The sequence below is a fragment of the Aquila chrysaetos genome, chromosome 20 (assembly GCF_900496995.4).
Source record: "Aquila chrysaetos chrysaetos chromosome 20, bAquChr1.4, whole genome shotgun sequence".
Classification (NCBI taxonomy): Eukaryota; Metazoa; Chordata; class Aves; order Accipitriformes; family Accipitridae; genus Aquila; species Aquila chrysaetos.
In genome coordinates, this window is record NC_044023.1 from 13,902,125 (window position 1) to 13,923,722 (window position 21,598).

The following is a 21,598-nucleotide window of genomic DNA, read 5'->3' on the forward strand; positions in this document are numbered from 1 at the left end:
CTTTCAGTCAAAATGATAGTTTTTCCAGATAGAGCTGGGCAATGGTGCAGATGCATTCAGAGGCCTCAGCTGGAGCTGCTGTCTTCAGTTTGTCACCTATACGTCAAGAGAGATTATCTCCCATGACAGAGTCCAGAAAAGCAAAAGAGCAAATGGTATTCAGCCTGCTATTCTTTGATCCACTTTGTTCAAATACAGTTTTATCACTAAATAAAGTCTCCTTCTTGCAAAAAGTGTCACAGATAACCCGTTAATAGCAATACACTTTGCTTGCCTCAGTACATCTGTACAGCCTGATATTTACATGTCTTTCACCAATATGTGAAATGGTCATTGAGATGGGCTCTGGAAACTTGTTCCTTTTTTCTTTATGCAATATTGGAGATTAAGAAGTTGTTTCAGTGAGCATGTAGATGACGGAACTTGCTAGTTAGGCAGAAGAAGCCATAGACCTGGAGCCTGTGTTGTGTGCGCTGCTTTTACACTGATGTCTTTCTCTGCCAGGTGGTGAAGGTTCCCATACTGGAATGTTCCCTGTACTTGGACTGTGAATCCTGTCTGGCATTGAAAGATCCTTACTGTGGCTGGTGTGTCCTTCAGGGACGGTAAGATAGATCCCAGTTCACCTGCAAGGATTTTGGAGGGATAGTGCTTAGGGATTGTGTCCACTTACTCTCTCCCTTATGTCTGTGTGTCTGGATTTAGCTTTAGTTCCTTTATGGGATATTCTGTATGGGATTCTGTCTAACTTACCATTCCTCTGTCTGCCTCCCTAAAACACTGCCAGCAGTCACAGTTGCACACAAGGGTATCTTTCCATTGCTTTGTGGGTCTTTGGTCACCACTCATGATGCTCCTGTCCAGTGGATTTCAGCCTGGTTTTAGTCTGACTGCAGCTCAATCTGCCTCGTTTCAAATGTAGAGAAACTATCTTATCTCTTCTGGTGTCACTCTCTTATTTAACAGTCTTTTATTTGGCACTCTTTTTCACTTGCTCCCCTATTGATGTTGCTTAATGAGACATGGTTTATTCCAGTGTGTGTGTCTGCTTGCTGGCTCTGTCTCCCTGTAGAATGCCGTAAGAACTAGTTTATGACCCTTGAAGCTCAAGAAGTGCCTACCCATCTATATTTTGGCAACACTTCATTGTATTATTGAAGGTAGTGGGAAGCTGGGACTTTCATGGCTTGTGTAGCAGCTTCCCCAAGACTCTAGCAAGGCTTCAGACAGCCAGTGTCAGCTTGGAAGCCAAACATGTCCTGCTAGGGCTGCACAGATCTCTCATAGGGCTTCTTGCTATTTTCCTGCAGGTGCAGCCGTCGCTCTGAGTGCTTGCGGTCCAGGTTGAGCGAGCAGTGGCTCTGGAGCTTTAACTCTACACAGCAGTGTCTGTCTGTTCACTCACTAACTCCAGCCAATATCAGCAGAGAGGAAAAGAGAAATGTGAGTGGTGACAATCCTCTGATGATGCTCAAGCATGTAGAAAGTCCCTTGCAAACTCTGAGGAGTCACAAGTCTTCCTGTTGCTTTCAGTGGGGTACTGAATCACTGAGCCTTCAAGCACATGTTGTCTGCCTCACATAAGGGACTTAACAGCTTGGGTCTACCTGCCAATTTAATTGTTTGGGTTTTTTTTTTTCCCCGTAAAACTGAATGTCCCTGCCTGCTAAGAGTTACTGGGTGTTCTGGAATATTTGATGGCTGCTTGGGTGGGGTCCCTCCTTGGCTTAGTATCTATAAAGTGCCTGTGTCTGTGGCTTCACAGTGTTTCTGACACTTGCTGTCAGGAAGATCTGAAAGGAGTTACCCAAAATTATGGCTTCAGTCTGGCATCTGGGAGCTGGCAGAAAAGCTAAGAAGGAGCTGTAGTGTTTTGAAGTCTGTCATGTCAGGAGGTGGCAAGAACCTGTCTTTTGCTAGAGACTTGGGCAAAGGGGGAAGTTGCTAATTGCTTGGTAGATGCCAAGTTCAGTTTGGGAGTGGTAAGAGATGATGAATGGAACACTCAGTCTTAGGAGGCATTATAGCAATAATAGGTGTATAGGTAGATAACTACTTTATGGGGCTCTTGCTTTGAAAAAATAGAACCAGAAAATCAGATGACATAAAGAAGAATGTGTTAGAGGGCAAATTATTTACTGGATATTATTGAATTGGTAGATATTCCTGGCTATCTTGGACTTACCTCCTCTGCGTGAGGAAGAATTTTACTCATGTTACTTTGAAGATTATGAAAGCCCAGCAGTTCTGACAGAGTCAGGAATCATGTGTCCTTCTCCAGATCCCAGCCAAGCACCAGCTTTGCCAACAGGAGCAGGTCAGTGAAATGCTTTAAATGCAGCATGATACCTCTGATAGCATTGTTGGGAGAAAGTATGTTGTAGGTCCGTCACATTGCCAGAATTAACAGCCATGAATGTATGTGGTCTGTCAGCAGGTGTTCATTTCATTCTGTCGTAATATCTGTTTGCTTTCTACTTGTTTGTCACACACATCCTGTGCTATTTTGGGCTGTTGCCAAATTCCAATGCCAAATTCTGGTAGTTGGAAAGGAGATCCTGCTTGAAGGGTTGTATGCAAATCTGAACATGATATGAAATGCAGTCTAGAGTGGTGACTGGTTTGGCAGCTTTGTCATAAATCTGGAGAGAGAACTCTCTTAAATACTGCTTTATTATTTAAATCGAAATGTAAATCTTCTCAAAATCGACGTAGTAGTGGGAGAAGGAAGTACATGTAAGGAAAGGCAAGAAGAACCCACAGTCCTTAAAGTTAGAAATGAATCTGCAATGCGGCATAACCTCAGAAAATACATAGTCAGCCTTCTATTACTGTGAACAATAACCGGCTGAGTATTGCTAATTGGCCACTCTAAAGAACCTGGAAAGTTCTCAGTTTATAGTCTTTGCCTTGGATTTTACCCAGCCTGTCAGTGTGAGCTCTGATGAGCTGATGTCTTCAAAGAGCTTGTTCATCTGAAGTAAAAGGCAGGTGCCGGTTGGGAAGCATTCCACACGATTCACCTAAATGGCTAAACAGATTTTCCATGCAAGTGTGCAGCTGGCTAATAGGACTGAAGCAATCTCCATGGACATAACATGACAGCAGAACCCAGCTAACACACTCATTCAATCTCAAACTCCTTCATTTTTAGTTTTATTTACATTATTATTATATCTGGCTTTCACATTACTTTAGTCTGGAACAAATCAACCAGGTCTCCACTCAGGGTGGTCAGGCATAGAGGGAAAGGGGTTCATGCGCTGCTGCTGCCGAGTGGCCAGAATTGGTTTCTCTATTTAGTTCTGCAAATGTGAGCCTGAATTTAAGCACAGTTGTGAAAAATCGGTGTAGATAAAGCCACGGTCTAGTTCCCATTATTCCAGGCTTCAAATATTCTTACTGACTCCTTTGTAAGTCAGTCTTGCTTTTATTTCGAGACTCCATAGATGCTTTACCTATGTGACTTTCATATTGCATCTCTGAGACTTGACAAGTTCCTTCTGTTTTCTAGCCTAAACTTGCTCATGGATGGTTTGTGTCCATTTGATCTATTTGTGTTGTCCTTTTGCTTCCACAGCTCTTCTCCCACTCAATGAACTATGGCCAGGCATTCTTAGCACCGAGTTTTGCCGTGTTAACTGTGCGCCAACTTCATCTTCTTTTGTTGCTCAGAATTCCTCTCTCCTTCACTGTATTGCTAGCTCTTCTTTGCACGGCTTCTGTGCTCTGCTAAGATGAATTTGAAGCTGGTAACCAGAATTGTACACTGTTTTCTAAATGAGGTCTTATCAGCGCCTTAGATACTGGCACTTTTCTATTCCTAATTGTAATACTTTTCCCAGCTCACTAAAATATTTGCCTTTTTTCAGCTTTCTTTTAAAGGTTGCATACCAGCTCATCAGTCACTTTAAGCTGTTGAGATCCAAGTTGATAGCAGAAACTCTTGCTCTCAATTTGCAAGTGCATGACCTCATCTTCTGTACTGTTGAACAGTATTGGCAGTCATGGGAAATAATGGCCTTTTTGGAGAAAGGAATATTTATAAATATGGTGTCATAACCCTGAAATCCTGGGAGGTGTTAGCCCTTCCACCACTGCAAAATGCAATCACCTTTATGACAGTGATGGGAGTTGACAGTACTGCAGTGACTCCTGCCTCCAGCTCCATATGATAGCCTTATTTTCTCCTAATCATACACACCTCATCATCAGCTGTTTTACCAGCATACTGCTTTACTTGTCATCCTATCAGGAATGCAGCTTAGGCCTGACCGATCCTTCACCAGACATGTTAATTGTTTTGTTGTGAATAGAGCTTGCTTGCAAGAGGAGGTCTGAATTCTGTGAGAGGAACACTGGACAAGCTTCTTGTTACTTATTTTTATAGCAAACTGTCTTGGAGAAATGGCAGCTCCTGCAGTTGAGCAGAGCATGCAGTGTGTTCCCATTATTTGGAGAACTAATACCCAACTCCAGGGTTGGGAGCATTTGTCTGGAACAAGATTAATTAGCTGGTTTAGTACTGTCATATGCAAAATATCTCCTTCAGGCTCATGCTATCAGCTGTAGTATGTTTTGTAAGTAAGTTTTGACCATCTCTGCAGCTATTTGGTCTATCAGAAAACAGTGATAGTCTCTTCCCAAAGAGAACTGGGCTATCCTGAGGCTTGTAGTTGACACGAGACCTGGATTTAAAGCAGATAAGCCTTCAGTCATTGCAAGTGAGATTACAAGTCTTATAAACCTCTTCACTGATTCACTTCTTAGTCTGGACATAGAACAAAGCTGTCAAGGTGTGAAGGCAGTGTGTGAAGGGCATGTCAGTTCGAAGGGTTTGGTTTTCCTTTGAATGACAAAGGAAGACAATCAGCTTTGAGCCTGGAATGTTACATCTTCGTCTAATACAGAAATGACAGTGGAATTATAGCAAATAAAGATGGAGGGATCTTCAGACTAGTCTTCCTTCCCATGGGTTGGCAAAAGCTGTCATAAACTACTCCTGACAAACTTGTCCAACCTGTTTTTAGTGTCCATAGGATAATCCAGTGATTGAGATGCTAGAAGCATGGAAGGGAATCTGCCTCCATGTTTGACAGTGTCTTTCCTAAAGCATGCTGTGTCTCTTAACAGTATGGTAGACTTATAGTGGCTCCATTTCTAAGAAATTTTTATTTTCATTTTCAGATCATGTCACCATAAAGCTCGTAGTGCGTTTCCATGACATCTTCATTGCTTCTGTGGACTTCTCTTTCTATGACTGTGCTGCAGTGGCCCTGCTGTGGAAATCGGCACCGTGAGCACCTGCTTTTTCTTGTCTGTAGTTATAGGGAGGGTGGCTGTCCCTTCCTGGGTTGTCTTAGCAGCTGCTTTTCTATCATTGTTCCAGGTGCCAGAAGTGTGTGAGCAGTCTCTGGGGATGTAACTGGTGCATCCAGCAGCACCTCTGCACCCACAAAGCAGCCTGTGAGGAAGGAACCATTATCTACAATGAAAGGGTGCGTCTCCTACTTGGTCCTAGTCCTATGTGATATAACAGCCTCGGTGAGTTGCAGTGAGTCAGATCTCTTCTCAGGTAAAATAGCAGCTGTCAGTCATGTCAAGCAAGGAAGTGAGCTGTTGGAGCAAAGTCTCCCCTTGGAGCAACACAAGGCTCCGCGTCCCTGATGTTACAAGGCCTTGCTAGGTTTCTGGGGAATTGCCACCAGATGAAGCAGGTCACCCTTCTCTTGGGGTTATGCAGCCTGTGTTTTCAAAGCGAGGGACAAGAAAGAGCAAGCTGGCAGGGAGGCTGCGAGTGGGGAGGTAGAACAGATGCCCAGTTTGTGGCTGCCACAGGTGGCCTTGGAGTTTTATGGGGGATGAAAGCAGGCAGACCTCCCTCTGAGCGGAGGCAAGTGCAGTCATCTGTGGGAAGAGGCAATGTTGCTAGATCTTCTGCACTGTGAGCATTCCCCAGTCCCATCCCAAGACAAGGTGATATGAGAGGCAGCTCTCATTGAAATCCAGAAGGTGAAGCAGCCTCTTGTGGACACTGCTATGGGAAGTAATGTGGAGTGGTTTTCTGCTTAGGTTTTATTCTGTTTCGTTTCTTTCTCTCTTCTCACCCCACCATGTTGTTTTTCTCTAGGCCCAGATCCCACCCTCAAGCGTGTTTCCTTCTTCAGCAGCTCCCCTCACCAAGTCCTCTACCACGCCCCCAACTGCGGCCACAAAACCCATCACTCCCCCAGTGCATGTGGTACCGAGCACTGTGCCCCTCACAGAGCCCAACCATGTCACGCTCTCTGCAGCCTCAGATACGACGACTGAGCCTACAGAAACCCTCAGCTATACATACTTGACTCTCTCCACTGAAGCAGCCTCCCTCCAGGCTGTTACAGAATCCCCTCTACCACCACCAGCAGACAAACCTGCTGTCACTGTGCCAGAGACAACTTCTCCCGCTGCATCTGTCCTCACCAGCCCATTCAAACATGTGGATCGTGCAGCCTTGCCCACTGAAGGGCCAGCCACTGCCCAGGAGCCATGGAATACCAACCCACCCACCACCCTAGCGGGCAGTCCTCTGCACACGTCTGCAGCAGCAGCAACACCTTCCCCTCATGTCACCGGTTTCAAGTGGCCTCCAAGTTCTTTTCCTACCACAGAGGCACTGACATCTGCCATCCCATCTCCTCAAACCCCCAGCAAGGTGCCGGGGAGCCCTGCTGCCTCTGACGACTCTCCCAGATTGCTGGGAACTGAACTACCTGCTTCAGAGCTCCCATCATTGGCTCCTGCAGACTGGCTGCTGGAGGAAGGCACAGAGCTCCAGGACACAGAGGACTGGATGGATTTGCTACAGGCTGAGAATGACACATCTCCCTTCTCTGCTTCTACTCTTCTGTCGGGCGATGGTGATTCTTCAGAGAGGGATGTCCCTGACTTTCCCAGGATCCTCCACCCTGACCTCGACTATCAGTATGACGCGCCTGAGTTTTGGGAGGAGGTAAATCGCTGGGCTTTGGAATTCACAGTCTAAGGCTGTAACACTTTGAAACTTTCATACAGATTGCTGGTCTAGTATTTCAGCACGCCGGAGAGGTTGTGCCCTCTTGAGAGTATAGAAGCTGACCGCTGTAACGTGCAGGGTGAGAAGTGGCAGCCTGAGGAAGAAAATTGTGTGCAGGGTTCCCAGGTCTTGTAGAAATGCTGCTGGCCTGAAGGTGGCAGCTGCTGTGATGTCCAGCATATTCATAGTTTTCTGCTGTTCACCTCTTTGGGCTCTTGCATTGCTTTCTTGTAACTTCATGGTAAAGAAGCACGGCCGAGTCTTCATTCAGGCAGGGCTTGTTTCTCTTTTGACATGTTAGGCTTTGATTCCCTGTATCAGAGCCACGGAGATCTTTTTCTCTAAAGACCTGTGTTTGTTTTCAGAACGAAGAGCTTAGCTGGGGTCCAGATGCATGTCCCTGTGTGCAGGGAATCCAGGGATCTTCGCTGTTTCCAGTCAATGTGGCGAGGAAGATAACCCTGCTGGGAAGGAACTTCCACCTCTATCAGGTAGTCAGCCCAACGCCATCAGCATTGAGAAACTGTATTAATGCAGAGCACTGTTTGGGCAACCTGTCCGCTGGACTGCTAAAAATATATATGAGGCAGTTGTGGCTCTGCCTAGGTTTCTCCTGTTTTCAGAAACACCTAGAGGAATGACCTACTTCTGTGAATAAAGAATTACATAGCTGGATTTATTGGTGGGTAGGAGGTTACCTAGAGAAAGGGAGAGTACAGGTGTGCACCAACCTGCTGGAGAAGATCTGCATGCGTTTGGATTAAGTTGCACCTGTGCTGCACTGTAGATGGTAGTTCTTGGAATAACTTCCTGCTGAATCTCTGCTGATTGTTTGTGTCTCCATTAGGTTAAAGATAAGTTACCTGTTCCCTTTGCTTTCTGGCACGCTCATGTTAATGTGGCTATTCCTGTCATACCTGAAACTTCTGCAGTGGGGAAAACCACCCTTGAAAGCTATGTTTCTTGGGTGTGCCTCTGATAAAAATTCTCTTTGCTTCTCAAGACAGAAGACTGATTTACTAACCTTTTACAAACAACTGCCTCAGAACACGCAGCCCACAGACTAATTGTTACTTTATATGTTAAACCTGATATACTGCACTGCTCAGAGGAGCAGAGCTGGTTACAGATGCATATCCATCTTTTTTACAGGGAGTGTCTAAGCAATTCAGTGGAAGATTTACAGGGGGGAGAGAGAAGAAATATATACTTAGTGTTTTTTGAGGTGCCCTGCCCTAATCTGTGTACTCTACTCTTCATTTCCAAGCTAGTGTTTCACAGAGAGATGCAGGCATAACTTTCACAGTCCTGCTGGTTTTTCTTTAATTCCTCCTCCTGTGCTGAGTTCTCCCCACACTGACATCAACGTGCTCCCTTCTAGGTGTTTTGTTTTGTGTTGGTTTACCTTTCATACATGGAGGCAGTGACAGCATAGGGAGCCCTTGAATATAGCATAGAGTTGGCATAATGAAGGGAATGAGAGGAGCACACTGCTTGCACAGTAAGTGGCTTGGTAAAAGATACTGAATTGGAGAGGCGGGAGTATACTGTTGTGTAGTAGGAAGCTCCATATAGTTGAGAAATGGTGCCACGTGTATCTTCTCTGCAGGACCAGCAGCGGGACTATGAGTGTGTCTTGAATTTGGAGGGGAGAACAGTGGTGATGGATGCTTATGTGGAAGGAGAAGAAACAAACCAGTCCCTCTGTTATATCACCTGCCAGATGAACCAGGTGAGTGCTCAGAATACGATGCCATTTCAGAGCTCACACTGGTGCTGGTTTTGCTCAGCAAAACAGCAGTCTGGAAGGCAAGCTCTTTGGGGAAAAGAGCATGCTTTGCAAAAGTATTTGTAGAATATTTAGCACTATAGGGCCCTCATCTGTGATGCTGCTGGCTGGTGGTACTGGTATCTTCAACTTGCAGAAAGATTGTGCAGTCTGAGCTACACGACCCATTGCTGCATTTTCTGTAGTACAGGATGATGCCATCTCCAAATCACCACTCATTGCAACCTGCCAGGACAGTGCCACTTCTGCTTTGGCTTGAGGCACTGTTGTTCACGGTTAGCTGGATCATAACTTCTTCTGTGATGGTGGTTCTTTTGTGAAAAGAAAAATGCTATTAATAAGGATTTTGTTCTTAGTGGTGGAAGCTAGCCTGTGGAATGTAAGATCAACAGGCAAAATTAAAACAGCCACGTACATTTCTGGATGATGTGTGGATTTTACTTAGGGCAAGATTTGCAAGCAGAGGCGATATTTTTAGTTCACAAACTCATATAATTAAGGGAGAGAGGAACATAGGCTCTTGTGCACATGAGCCCTGTGGAGCAATTGTAATCCTACATCTTCAGCTCTACTGAAATTGCAGAAATGCCAGCTTGAGCAGTTTCCTGAGCAGATGGCTTGTAGATAGGAATTAGCCATTTAGGAATGCAGTTAGGAAGTTAGACAAGTATTTTTGTGAGCACACATTTGTTTTCAATGTTCATCCTAGTGAACCAATGCCTGCTACTCTTTACAGAGCAGAATTGTGACTGTGTGAACCAGTGAGAACAGGCCTGTGCTGCCACTGCCCCAGCTAACGCTGCCTTGTCTGCGTTCATGGGAAGCTCCGTGTAGGCTTTATGTGCCGATGCATTATGCAGGATGGATGCTGATGCTTTTTGCCTATTCAGCTGGCTTGTTTGTGCCTCTATTAAGTCCTTTGTCTTGATGGTCTTTGTCTTTGCAGTACAGTTACACAGCGCCTCAACTTGAATTCAACGCTGTGGTGTTTGTGCAGAGGGGACAAAACCTTCGAGTGGACAGTGCTGCAGACCTTCACGGTAGGAGTGCAACACCTCCCCAGCAAAAAGACAGCAGATGAGGTGGAAGAGAATTGAGAAATCCTTGAATGAGGCTTTTTGCATCTGTAGTAGTCCTATCGCAGGGAAACTAAGGAAAACATACAGGCTGATTTCTGTTGCTTGTCACAGCGGAGAGAGGAGGAGAGAGTTCTGTGCGAGTAGCTGGATTGTTCTGTGCCCTAGGAGGTGTTTGCCAGATCACTCTGAATTTTTCTCTTTTGCAGTGACTTTTTACAACTGCTCTGTGGGACACAGTGATTGTAGCCGCTGCCAAACAGCTGACTCAAAGTACAACTGTGTGTGGTGTGGAGGTGACAACCCCAGCTGTATCTTCAGGGGCTCCTGCAAGGAAGAGATAGAAGACCTGTGTCCAGCACCTCTCATTCACTCTGTGAGTAACTTGCTCACTAGTGTACTGCACCCAGGGCAAGGAGGACTCCATTCTCCAGTTGAAATCAAAGGGCTGTGTGAACTCAGAGTGCAAACAGTGCAGCTCAATAATACATGGCCATCTGAAAAGCGAGTTAGTCCTATTCTACTGTGATCATTCGGTGTTGAGAGGATGCTAGACTTTTGCTCTGGGCTTTCAGTTTGCTGATAGAGAACAGTGGGGAAACATGCATTTGTATCTCATGTGAGCTGAAACTGGCACGCCAGAAGCAGCAGAATCATTCAGGAGCTGGGAAAGGGTCCACAGATTGGATCTTCCAACTGTCCCGAGCCAGACCCTGAAACAGGTTGGCCCAACTGAGCCTGGGGCAAAGGAGGGCAAAACCTAATGATAACAACAGAGCAAGGATCGGAAAGGCATGACAGGTTACTGGAATTAATTATTTTTGTCTGTTTATTTTAAATGTTTCTTGCTAACTGCCACATGACAAGTGTCTGTAGCCATGTGTCCCTTTTGCTGTCAGCTTGTCCTCCCTCTGGTGGCACACAAGTTCCACATGCTGCATCTTGTCTTAGTTTATCTTGGATGCTGCTCAGGGACAGAGCTTTGACGTTTCTGCAGCATGCAATTCATTGTCGTACTGATGCTGAGGGGGGAATGGTGCTTGCTGCTTCAATACTAGTAACATGTATTGGCTTGTGCATTCCCACTCTTCAGCAGAAATGCCCTATGGAGTGGTCAGCATGTTGATGAGAAGGCAAAGCAGGCAGTCCTTGCCTTAGGAGTCTGTAGTAGATTATCACCTCTGGGGGGGACTGCTGCCAACAGTGAGGTATGGGAAATAAGGCTCCGACTGTGGTGTTCTTCATGGCCTTTCTTCTGATGAGGCTGCAACCTGGTACTAGTCCAAGCCAGTAAAAGGAATGCATAGCAGTGACCTGACCAGGCAGAGTTTGTAATGGGGCAGTTGAAGGGCCCTGTGCTGTAGATCGGTTGCCAGACTGCAGAGGTCTGAGATACTGTGACATTTACACATGCGCGGATGTCTTTGCAGGTGTACCCCCTGTCTGGACCAGTGGAAGGTGGCACTAGAATCACCATCACTGGCTCAAACCTCGGGCAGAAACATCAAGACATTGCAGAAACTGTCACTGTTGCAGGAATTCCCTGTGCCGTAGATGCTCAAGAGTATGAGATCTCTAGCAGGTAGAGTATCTGTGAAACCTCCTCCCAGAGGCAGGCGCTGGCTTTTCCCTTGGCTGCTGACACCAGCCTGAGATGTCATTGCCTTTGCTGTAGCAGGTATTGAGCCTTGCCCATTCCCCAGGGAGTGCCCCTGAGTAAGGTCACTGATTAGTTACTCAGGCAGTGACCTTGGAGAGATAAGGTTGTGTACAAGGCGATGGCCATATACAAGTGCTGCCACATACTGACCGTGCTGCCAGTACAGAGCCCACAGGCCAGCCAGATCAGGGAGTCACAGGCTCAAAACCATGCAGTTTCATAGGTGTCTCTCCCAGCCTCAGGGTGATTTCAATAAAGCAACAGACATGGCTCGTGCAAGCGTCACTGCCAGGAAAATATCCTGACCATGTTAACACAGGGTGAGGATGGGAACGTGTGGTTGGAGGTACGGCACAGATTCTTGCCTCTGCTTGAGCGGGCACACACCTAGACTGTCATTCTTCACTCGCCAGCCAGACCTCCACCTCCCAGGAACAAACCTAATGAAAGGACCCTCTCAATCAGGGACAGACCAAGGAGTCCTGGTGGGCCCTGTGCCACTCTTCTGGTGGCTAGGAATGCCTGGCAGGTCACACAATGCTTGTAAAAGTAGTGGCTGGGAGGAGGATGAGAAGCAGAAAGACCTGTCCTGCTGAATCCAGCTAATGTCAGTGATAGAGAACAGGATAGCTGGTGTGTCTGGCCAGGGCAGGACCATATAACAAGGCAGTGTAGTCAGGACTTGAGAGGTGTGACTGGGGGGTAGCTAGGAAGCAAGGAGAAAGGAATATTTGTGTAGTTGGCCTATGGCAGGGCAGGTAGGTGGGAGCCTTGGACAAGGGAGGGAGAGGAGCCAAGCAACCAGCAGGAGAAGAGGAGAGCAATTGTGAGTAACCTCTCATCAGAGCTATCACAAACCCATTTTTCCATTCAGTGGTAGCAGTAGTTGTAGCACCCTTCCCTTTGGGAGCCAGGTAAGATCCTGCTGGGAAATGGCCTGCTGTGTTGAGCTGTGTTGTCCTGTCTGTGCGCCTTGTTTGTCTGGATCCATCTGCTTTCTGTTTTCATCCTAGAATTAGAGCATAATCTTTCTGGGGCTAGCACTGTCTTTGTTCTTTATCTGTAAATCACCTGGCATCACAGGGTCCTGGCTTGGGACTGCACTGCCTAAGTTCAAATTCCTGAGCCTTTTTGGTTGAGGGGATATAGCTGTGAACCTGGAACCCACTCCTGAGCAAGGCCCAGACAAAATTAATCTCCTACTGTGTAGGAAGGCTGTGAAGTCTCCTGCAGAGTAGTTTTTCTGTTAGCGAACCAGTGCTGTAACAGGGGATTCCTTGCTGCCTTGATCTAAGTACAACCTGACTTTTCACCTTGTGAGCATCTCCCATACCAAATTACGTCTGGAAACAGGGCTGGGAAGAATGGGTGGTGCAGATCAGGGGAACTGGCTGGTCCTAGAGGCCACTGGCTGAAGACCAGTGCCCGTTAAACACAGAGTCTTGAGTTTTCATCTGCATCAGACACAGCACTGATGTGTGGATTGACTGCTGCTAGCCTAGGGTCACTTCGGATGTGACTGATTTGATCAGCTCTGAACAATAGCAGAGTTCTTGGACTCTTTGTGTATCTGTGATACAGTGGGCTTCATCCTGTCTGTCCCAGAAAGAATAATCTTGGATAGGATGGGCCTCTTTGGAACCACCCCCTGCTTTTTTCTGCTGCACCTAATCCAGCTTTTAAAGGTGTTTCTCAATGTTCGGTTGTATATTCTGAGCATGTGATAAGGCTGAAAGAAGGGAGCTGTGGTTGCTAGATGGTTTTAGGACGTGATGCAATGGATACAGCTCATCTGCTCTTCCATGGTGTGACACTGTTTTTGGATTGCCCTGCAGTATCGTATGTGTCACTGGCGGGAGCTGGACAGAGAGATTTGGGCATATTGTGGTGGAAGTACCTGGAGGAGGACGTGGAGTTTCTGGGCATATTTTCACCTATCAGGTAATGTAACTATTGCTTCTTTAATACCTTTCCCTGTTCTTCTAGTACCTCTGCTAAATGGCTGTCTATTGCAATGAACTTATGGGACTCTACCAGCCACTTGCTGCTGGTATTTTTATCTGATTTTTCTGGTGTTTGTATTGTGTGGTGTTTGGGGGGGGGTGTGGTGTAGGTTTTTTCTTCCCCCCCCACCCTCTTAGATTATAAGAACAGCTGTGCTATTTCCGTAGTCTAGTGATATTTTTTTTTTTTTACAATGGTAACTATTACATGCTTGAAGAAAGAGGAAAAATACAGGGTACCTTTCTGATTTGGAGATTTTTTTAATTGATGACAATTTACTAAGACTTCTGACTTTCCTTTTATTAATTTGCAAATTGCTGCTTGAACACACTTTTAGCTTCTGATCTTCAGCAGCTAGTGGCAGTAAGTCCAAAGTTACTGTGCATTGTATGGAGAAATGTTTCCTATTATTTTTAAACACGTTTCTGATAACTTTTTAATATCTTAAACCCAGCAACTATGAATACTATTTAAGTAGGTTTTAGGTACAATTACTTTTCATCCTTGCTGTGCAACTTACAAGTTTTGTACCTAGTTGCACGTCTCCCTCTCCCATCAGAAGGGGAAAGAGATGCCTGAAAAGTCTTAGGCTGTTCCTTTTTTGGCTTTATAGAACCATTTTATATACTGGATTATGCTTGTTGCTCTTCTCTTGGTTTTGGTTCTATTATCACCACTTTGAGGGGTCATGAGAACTGCATGCTATGTTCAAGGTGCAAGTGCAAAAGGCATTTTTACTGTGGCATAAAGATCTTTTTTCTTAATTCCCTTCCCAGTAATTCCTACCACTTAGTGTGTTTTTGTTGAGATCTGTGCTTACAGCTGGTAGAGTTGTTATAGGTACTAAAGCAGTCTTGAACGGGCAGGAGCTATTTCAAAACTCACAACTATGTACATATGGTTGGGTTGCTTTTTTGCTATAGTGTCCCTGTTCCTTCTCACTTCATCTATCTTGTTTTTCATTCATCAGCAGTGACTTGTGCCACTCTGCCTGGTTCCTCTAAATTTTGCTGCAGCTCCTCAGTGGCACTAAGTTTTTGTCACTCTGAATAATTTATCAAATTTCATTTCCCCTTTCCAGGTCACCTACAACTATGTTTAACAGCACAGGTCTCAATATAAATTCTTAGGGCTCCCTGCTGGTAATCTCCTCATCTACTAGGCAAACAGACAATTTATTTGCTACCTTGTTTTACCTAACCTGAGTTATTAATCCAGTTACTGATCTGAACAATCCCTTTGAACTGTTAATCCTAGGGTTTTTGTGTGAGGCTCACAGCTCTGCTGTTTGTAGCATACATCTGACTTTTGCAGTCTGTGGAAAGACTGGTCCCCGATTTGTGGTTCTTGCTGGTGTGACTGATCCCTCCTGTGTTGCTTCTGCTCCATAAGGTAGCTGCTGGAGCCTAGCTGAGGCCTGTCTGTGATTGGGATCTATAGCTTCTATTTTCAGAGCACTGGAGGTCACTGAACATGTTCTGCTGTTTTCTTTCCTTGCCTTATCTTTTGAGGTTCTTGTCACTCACCTCCTTTTTTTTTTTTTTTTTTCTCCTTCCTCCTCTTCTAGAACCCAGAGCTGAAATCCATTATTCCAACTCAGGGCCCCAAAGCCGGAGGAACCTGCCTTACCCTTCTGGGCTCAAAGCTGCTGACTGGGCATCCTAGTGAGATCAGTGTTCTGCTTGGAGACCTCCCTTGCCACATGTAAGATCACAGCCTGCCAATGTGCTGGCTGCACACTGCCCTGAGTCCTTCCCAGAGCCGTGCAGGGCATGATGCTCCTTGGCTCAGCCCTTAGCACAGGCTGTTGGAGCTCTGCTCTCCTCTGTGTTCCAGGCGATCCTCCCCTTGAGGGTCATAGCAGCAACCTCAACCATCTTACATTCCTGCCCATGTTCCCTTGGGCATGAACAATGCTACATGGCCTCTGTTCTGCATGTCTCTTGGCAGGACTATAACTCATCCTGGCAGCTCTGCTTTTGCTGATGGGGAACTGCAGTTGGCTCCTGCAGACTAACACTAAGAGCTGCTTGTTCTCTTGCTTCCTGGGACACAAACACCTGACAGCACTGCTGGTGAGAAGGTGCAAATGCCTTGGTAGCATGCTTCCAGTCTCTTCAGTCTGGACAGTGGCTGTACCTGCTTTTTGTCCACATGCTGCTGACTGACAACTGCCCAACAATTATTGCTTGCTTAGAGAAGGCACAAGACCTTTCAGCATTAAATTTAGGAAAATACCAGAAGAAGTTTGCAGGCTGTCTGCAAAGAGTAAGGCATAGTACTATAAAATCTGTCTCTGCAGTGGCCGTGTTAATCCCTTGTTCTCTCTTCTGTCTCTCCAAGACTCTCTGAGATGACGGAGGATCAGCTGGCATGCCAGACGAGTCCCAGCAATGTGTCCGCAGAACTCCCAGTCACTATCAAATATGGGGACCAAGAGCGGAGACTAGAAGGATCCCTCTTCAGATATACTCTGGATCCCAACATCACTTTCGCAGAGCCACCTAAAAGCTTCCTCAGGTAGAAAGACTGAGTGCACCTTCCCCAGGGCTGTGTGCTGAGGCAGGTACTACAGCACCAATGGCATTTGTTTGTTGAGTTGTACTTTGGAGTAAAGCCAGACTTGTAGGAAGCAGCATAAGCAGAAGGGTGGGAGCACGGGTAAGACAGAGCTAATGAATAATAGGTGCGCGAGATCACCTACTTTTCTCTTTCAGTGGAGGGAGAGTGCTCAGAGTTCATGGATACAACTTGGATGTTGTACAGAAACCAAAGATCCGAGTTACAGTTTCTCCATCTGAACGCCGTCGCCGAGGACTGGGACGATGGCGCAGAATCATCCCAGACACTGAGTGCCCTGAGGATGCTCTGTGCAGTGTCCAGCAGGTAGCATGTGGAGCTGAGGGTGCATAAGAATTGATGTGTTGCTCTGGAGAGGTGGACTTTCTGCCCCTAGGGCCTTTCCCCCCGTTTGCTGTTATCTGCTTGGATTGTACCAACAATCTTGGCCAGTTGGAAGTGTTCTCTGCCAGACTAAGAGGTTAAGCACTTTCACAAACATTTCCATGAGCTGGGTCTGCCTCTGCTTGGCGATGTGCAGGACTTGAGATGTGAGACAACAGGGTGGCAGCGTGGAGATAAATCTACAGCTGAGCCAGAGAGTTTGTGTAGCTTGGCATGTCCATGCTCCAGACTCTTCCTTTTGTATAGTTCAGTCCATGTCTATAGTCCCTGGGCTCTCTTTCACTCTGAGATATAAGAACAGGCAGAGTTCAGTGAAATTACCAGTTCCACCAGCATTTTCTGCTCTCCTGCTGCCAGTGTCCTGAGATGGGTCACTACAAAGGTATTGATGTGATCATCAAGGTCAAGAGCATGCAGCAGAATTTGCAGAGGTGGAGGGTGTTTGGCAGCCAAAGTACAAGAAGGATTTGTATTATTGGTGCAAATGATGGAGGGCTTCCTGTACGTAAACTGGGAGAATATGCTTCTGATGCACATGTATCAATAATAGCTGGTTTTACCCATGTTCTTAGGAAGGCAATTGTGGCTGTAGGGGAGGAAAAAAAAAAATTTGACTCTAATATTTTCACCAAATGTATAAAACAGATCCAACCAGGTGAAGGAACACTTCCCTCAGAGAAGCATTCAGGCTAGGAAATCAGCCTTGCATTGAAGGTCTTTGCTCCTGTTCTGTCAGAGCAGGGAGATCTAAAGCTGATGCCTCTCCAGAATTTGCTGCTGGGATAATGTCAGAGCTGATTCCCACTGCTGAGACCTAGGTATTTGCAACAAAACTGGTGCTATGAAAACTTTCTTTAAAGGAATGTGGAGAATTCCTCAGGTCTTGGATTTTTCTCTCTACAATTAAGCAGAGTTCCTCTTACATTGCTCCAGATGAGAGGAATGCAGACTGGCCCCAGATTGCTCAGGGTTGGGAAGTATTGCAAAGCTGCAGGAGAAGCATTAGTGTTTCACTACTGACACTTTTTTTGCCTTTTGCATTTAGTTTGAAGAACCATGTCTTGTTAACTCCTCCTACCTCATCCTGTGCAAAACTCCAGCCATTAACCTGCTGTTGCGGAGTGTCCATATCAAACTGGAATTTATTCTGGATAACCTGAGCTTTGATTTCAACTCATTGCATCCCATGCCCTTCTCGTATGAAGTCAACCCCATCCTAAAACCATTGAATGCTGAAGACCCTGCCAAACCATATCGTCACAAGCCAGGAAGTGTCATCTCTGTGGAGGTAACATAAAAACTATCTGGAAGTAATGTTCCTTGTACAAAGTAGTTTCTAACCTGAGTGTTTTAAATTGGTGCTGTGCAGCATCTGAGGTTCTAAAGCATTTGACAGGCTTACAACCTGTCACAGTACATCTTCTTTGGCCTATGAGAAATGGTACATAAGAAGAGGGAAGAGAGTGCATCAAGAAAGCCTCTTGAGCCCATAAACCATTGTTAAGGGCTTCATAGGGCTTGGGGAAACTTCCATGCTTTTTTTATTTTTAATCCTAATAAACTATTTGTATATGAGATATTAGTACTAAATAAGCCTCGCATCCTATTCTCAGCTGCCAGCTTTTTCATAACTTCATAAGATTCCTCTAGAAGTAACTTAGGAGTAAAAGAATCCTGGCAGTAGGAAAGACCTGTTACTTGGTGGAGGTAGGAAAATCACTCTTTAAAGATGATATGAAAGGGCAGAGTGGCTAATGTTTTTTCTGTACATGCAAGAAAAAAAAAAGAATCTGAGGTATTTCTTTTGTATGGAAAGGTACTTTCTAGTCCAGTACTCATTAAGAAGGTTAATGGCTGCAGCTGGAGATGTACTTTCTCCACTTGCTCCTTTTTTGCACATGAGTAAAAACTGTGAGGATGTACTAGTCTAGAAATAACTAGACTGCTGTCATTGGTATTGAACACATCTTGGAGAAGTAGGGCAATTTGAGAAGACTGAAGGAGAACTAACAATATGCAAGCTTTCAAAGAACAAGGAGGCTGATCTAGCAACCCGTAAGGACACCCTGACAGAGCTCTGGGCAAAAGCATGAAAAAGCTGCTGCAGCATTCAGCTTAGGAAGCATTAAAGCATAAAAATGTAATTAACATCAGTCAGCATGGTTTTATTAAAAAAAAAAAAAAAAAAAAAAAAAAAACCAACAACAAAAAACCCCCCACCAAACTTAATCCCCCAAAATTAAAGCACATTTGTGTAGCAGATAAGAACAACAGCATAAATGTGTTACACCTTTAAAAGGCATTGATTGACTCACCTGAGTGCTCAGGTTAACTGACATGAGACTACCTTTTTAAATATATACACATTGTGTGTGTGTATATCCATATACACACAGAGTGAAGAGTTGAGCTTAGTTGTGCTGTGGCTGAAGAGCCTTAAGAAGACAGACTATTTATTACTGTACTTATGCAGCATGGTACAGGTCCTAAAGGTATAATCTAAAATGTATGCAAGTGAATTTTTTAGCTTACAAAGTGAACTTCTGCAGCCAATTCAGACACGAGCCTAGTCAGAGAAGAAAAAAGGCTGCTTTCATCCTATGGTGTTGGTCTTGTCCATCTCCTCTGGAGCCATGGAAATGGAGAGTTGTTTTTTCCCTGATTGGATGTGCTGTTCCGCACCTGTTCCAGGGGGAGAATCTAGATCTGGCTATTTCCAAGGATGAAGTTATGGCTATGATTGGGGAAGGAATCTGTGTGGTGAAGACACTAACAAGGAATCATCTCTACTGTGAGCCTCCCTCTGACCAGCCAGCTCCGCGGCACCGCGCAAAGCGGGAGGGCACAGACTTGCTCCCGGAGTTCACGGTAGGGAATCAGCAGTACTGCAAGAAATCCTGTCATTTGTTAAAGCACAAGCAAGAAGTAGTGATGGAGGCAGGGAGTGGGAGGGGAAGTGGAGGAAAGGCAGAAGCCCTGGTGGGGATCAGGGGAGGTACCAGGGGTGGCAAGGAGCTGCTTTTGTTTTCAACTCTACTCTGATGTGCCAAACATTGCCTGAAAGCAAACAGTATAGCTGGATTCAGGAGTTGTGCTGTGGGACAGCTCTGCTAGAGAGCTGTATGCCACCCATACCCATTCTGGAGAAGCCCTGTGGCTTTGCATTTCATTGCTGCACTGAGTTTACATCATGGCACATGCTTTCTTACAGGTACAGATGGGAAACCTGAACTTCCTCCTGGGCCGGGTACAGTACGACACAGAAAGCCAGCTCACCTTCCCGCTGGAGGCACAGATTGGTTTGGGTGTTGGTGCGTCCTTTGTGGCACTGATTGTTCTGGTCATCGTCTTCATATACAGGTAAGAAACTCTGGCATTGTAAGTTCCTGTACAGCATTATTCAGTGGATGTGGCCAAGCGTATACATCTTGGGCCTAAACAAGGTCCCAGTTTTCTTTATTTTGTGCCAAATTCTGAGCCCCAGGTGTTGTAGGATGTGTGAGGCATGTTGCATCTGCTGGTCACAGCCTGCACTATGGCTCATTCAGAGCCCACACCTCATGGGTGCTCCAAGAGACAAATCTAGTTTACTAGATTCACTGTTTGGTATCCTGCAAAGATATTCAGTAGAAATCACTTCAACACCAATTGTACTTTGACAGCAACACAACAGTTGGCAAGGACAATCCCTGGGCTGGACCCACCGGGAACAATTCTGCTTCTTATTGCAGGAGGAAGAGCAAACAGGCTCTGAGGGATTACAAGAAAGTTCAAATCCAGCTGGAAAATCTAGAAACAAGTGTTCGGGACAGATGCAAAAAGGAATTCACAGGTCAGTCACTGAGCTCCTAGGTTCTCGCAGCTTCAGGGAAGCTGGAAGAACCACTTTCAGCCCTACCTCTCTTTCCATTCCTACGTACTTGTTTGGGTAGCTCAGAGCAGGCAATAAGTTTATCCTGTGCCAGTGCATTGAAACATATAGCCAAATTCTTCCATTTTCAATTCTTCTCTTTAATTCAGAGCACAGTGATCTATACAGACCCCTCTGATTCTCCAGTTCATCCTCCAGACACAGATGAAGAGCTAAAGGTCAAGACAGCACATCTGGATAGATCTTAAGGACAGCTAGCCCAATCTTTGTGTAGGGCAAGCTGAATTACACCCCATATTCTGGGCCCGCAAACCTTGTACTTCAGCTGCTTAGAGCAGTGAGCCCTTGTGTGGGAGACCTGGGGCCTTGAAACTGTGCGGGTGAATTGGACTGTAATCTCCAACTAATGTGGGAAGCAGTGAGGAGCAAGGATCTCTAATACTCTGTCTCTAATGTAGATAATGCCTGTAACGATACATCTGTGCTGAACAGTGGCTGCTTCTTTATAAAACTGGAAGCCAGCCCTTGACTATAAATGAGAATAATCACCAAATTCACCTTTTGGTTCCTCCTCAAGGCTGGAAGTTTCCTCGTGCAGTTTCTCCCAGTGCCTAGTCTAGTTTTAAATGTTCTAGCAATGGGACCCCAACGTGCCTCTTACTGATAGGAAACATCCTTTTCCTCAGTCCCATCCTGCTGGCCCCGAGTTCCTGCACTCACCCCATGCTCTGCGCCATCAGTTGTGGGATCGTGTAGTCAACCTCACGGGTATTTCCTTTCCCTCAGACCTGATGACTGAGATGATGGACCTCACAAGCGACCTTGTGGGTACAGGAATCCCCTTCTTGGACTACAAGTCCTATGCAGAGCGCATTTTCTTCCCGGGTCACCGTGAGTCACCACTGCAAAGGGACCTGGACATCCCAGAGTGCCGGCGGCAAACTGTGGAGCAGGGCTTGGTCCAGCTCTCCAACCTGCTCAACAGCAAGCTCTTCCTCACCAAGGTAATGTCCCTCTCTGCTTGCAGCCTGCTGTGGGGTCAGGGCCATGTCCCTGGCAGCTGGTGCCAGGAAGCAGGCAGTGTCTGTTGAAGTTCATTCCTGAATAGCTCCCTGCAGCACCACATCTTCTAAGAGCCAGTAGCTGTGACTGCCTTGTTTTCAGCAGGTTCACACACTCT

General features: G+C 45.8%; 1 protein-coding gene across 5 annotated transcripts in view; it reads left to right on the forward strand.

Moving 5' to 3' along the window:
• PLXNB1 (plexin B1) overlaps positions 1 to 21,598 on the forward strand; it is an 84,114-nt gene that overhangs the window by 49,959 nt on the left and 12,557 nt on the right. For all 5 annotated transcript variants that reach the window (XM_029995886.1, XM_029995888.1, XM_029995887.2 and 2 more), the window contains 20 exons: positions 505 to 605; positions 1,311 to 1,443; positions 2,161 to 2,317; positions 5,188 to 5,296; positions 5,390 to 5,498; positions 6,131 to 6,991; positions 7,420 to 7,545; positions 8,664 to 8,786; positions 9,790 to 9,883; positions 10,129 to 10,295; positions 11,350 to 11,501; positions 13,415 to 13,520; positions 15,151 to 15,287; positions 15,927 to 16,103; positions 16,301 to 16,469; positions 17,593 to 17,835; positions 19,239 to 19,415; positions 19,759 to 19,907; positions 20,279 to 20,379; positions 21,205 to 21,422. In XM_029995886.1, coding sequence (XP_029851746.1) covers positions 505 to 605; positions 1,311 to 1,443; positions 2,161 to 2,317; positions 5,188 to 5,296; positions 5,390 to 5,498; positions 6,131 to 6,991; positions 7,420 to 7,545; positions 8,664 to 8,786; positions 9,790 to 9,883; positions 10,129 to 10,295; positions 11,350 to 11,501; positions 13,415 to 13,520; positions 15,151 to 15,287; positions 15,927 to 16,103; positions 16,301 to 16,469; positions 17,593 to 17,835; positions 19,239 to 19,415; positions 19,759 to 19,907; positions 20,279 to 20,379; positions 21,205 to 21,422 — 3,609 coding nt within the window. The remainder of the gene's footprint in view (positions 1 to 504; positions 606 to 1,310; positions 1,444 to 2,160; positions 2,318 to 5,187; positions 5,297 to 5,389; positions 5,499 to 6,130; positions 6,992 to 7,419; positions 7,546 to 8,663; positions 8,787 to 9,789; positions 9,884 to 10,128; positions 10,296 to 11,349; positions 11,502 to 13,414; positions 13,521 to 15,150; positions 15,288 to 15,926; positions 16,104 to 16,300; positions 16,470 to 17,592; positions 17,836 to 19,238; positions 19,416 to 19,758; positions 19,908 to 20,278; positions 20,380 to 21,204; positions 21,423 to 21,598) is intronic.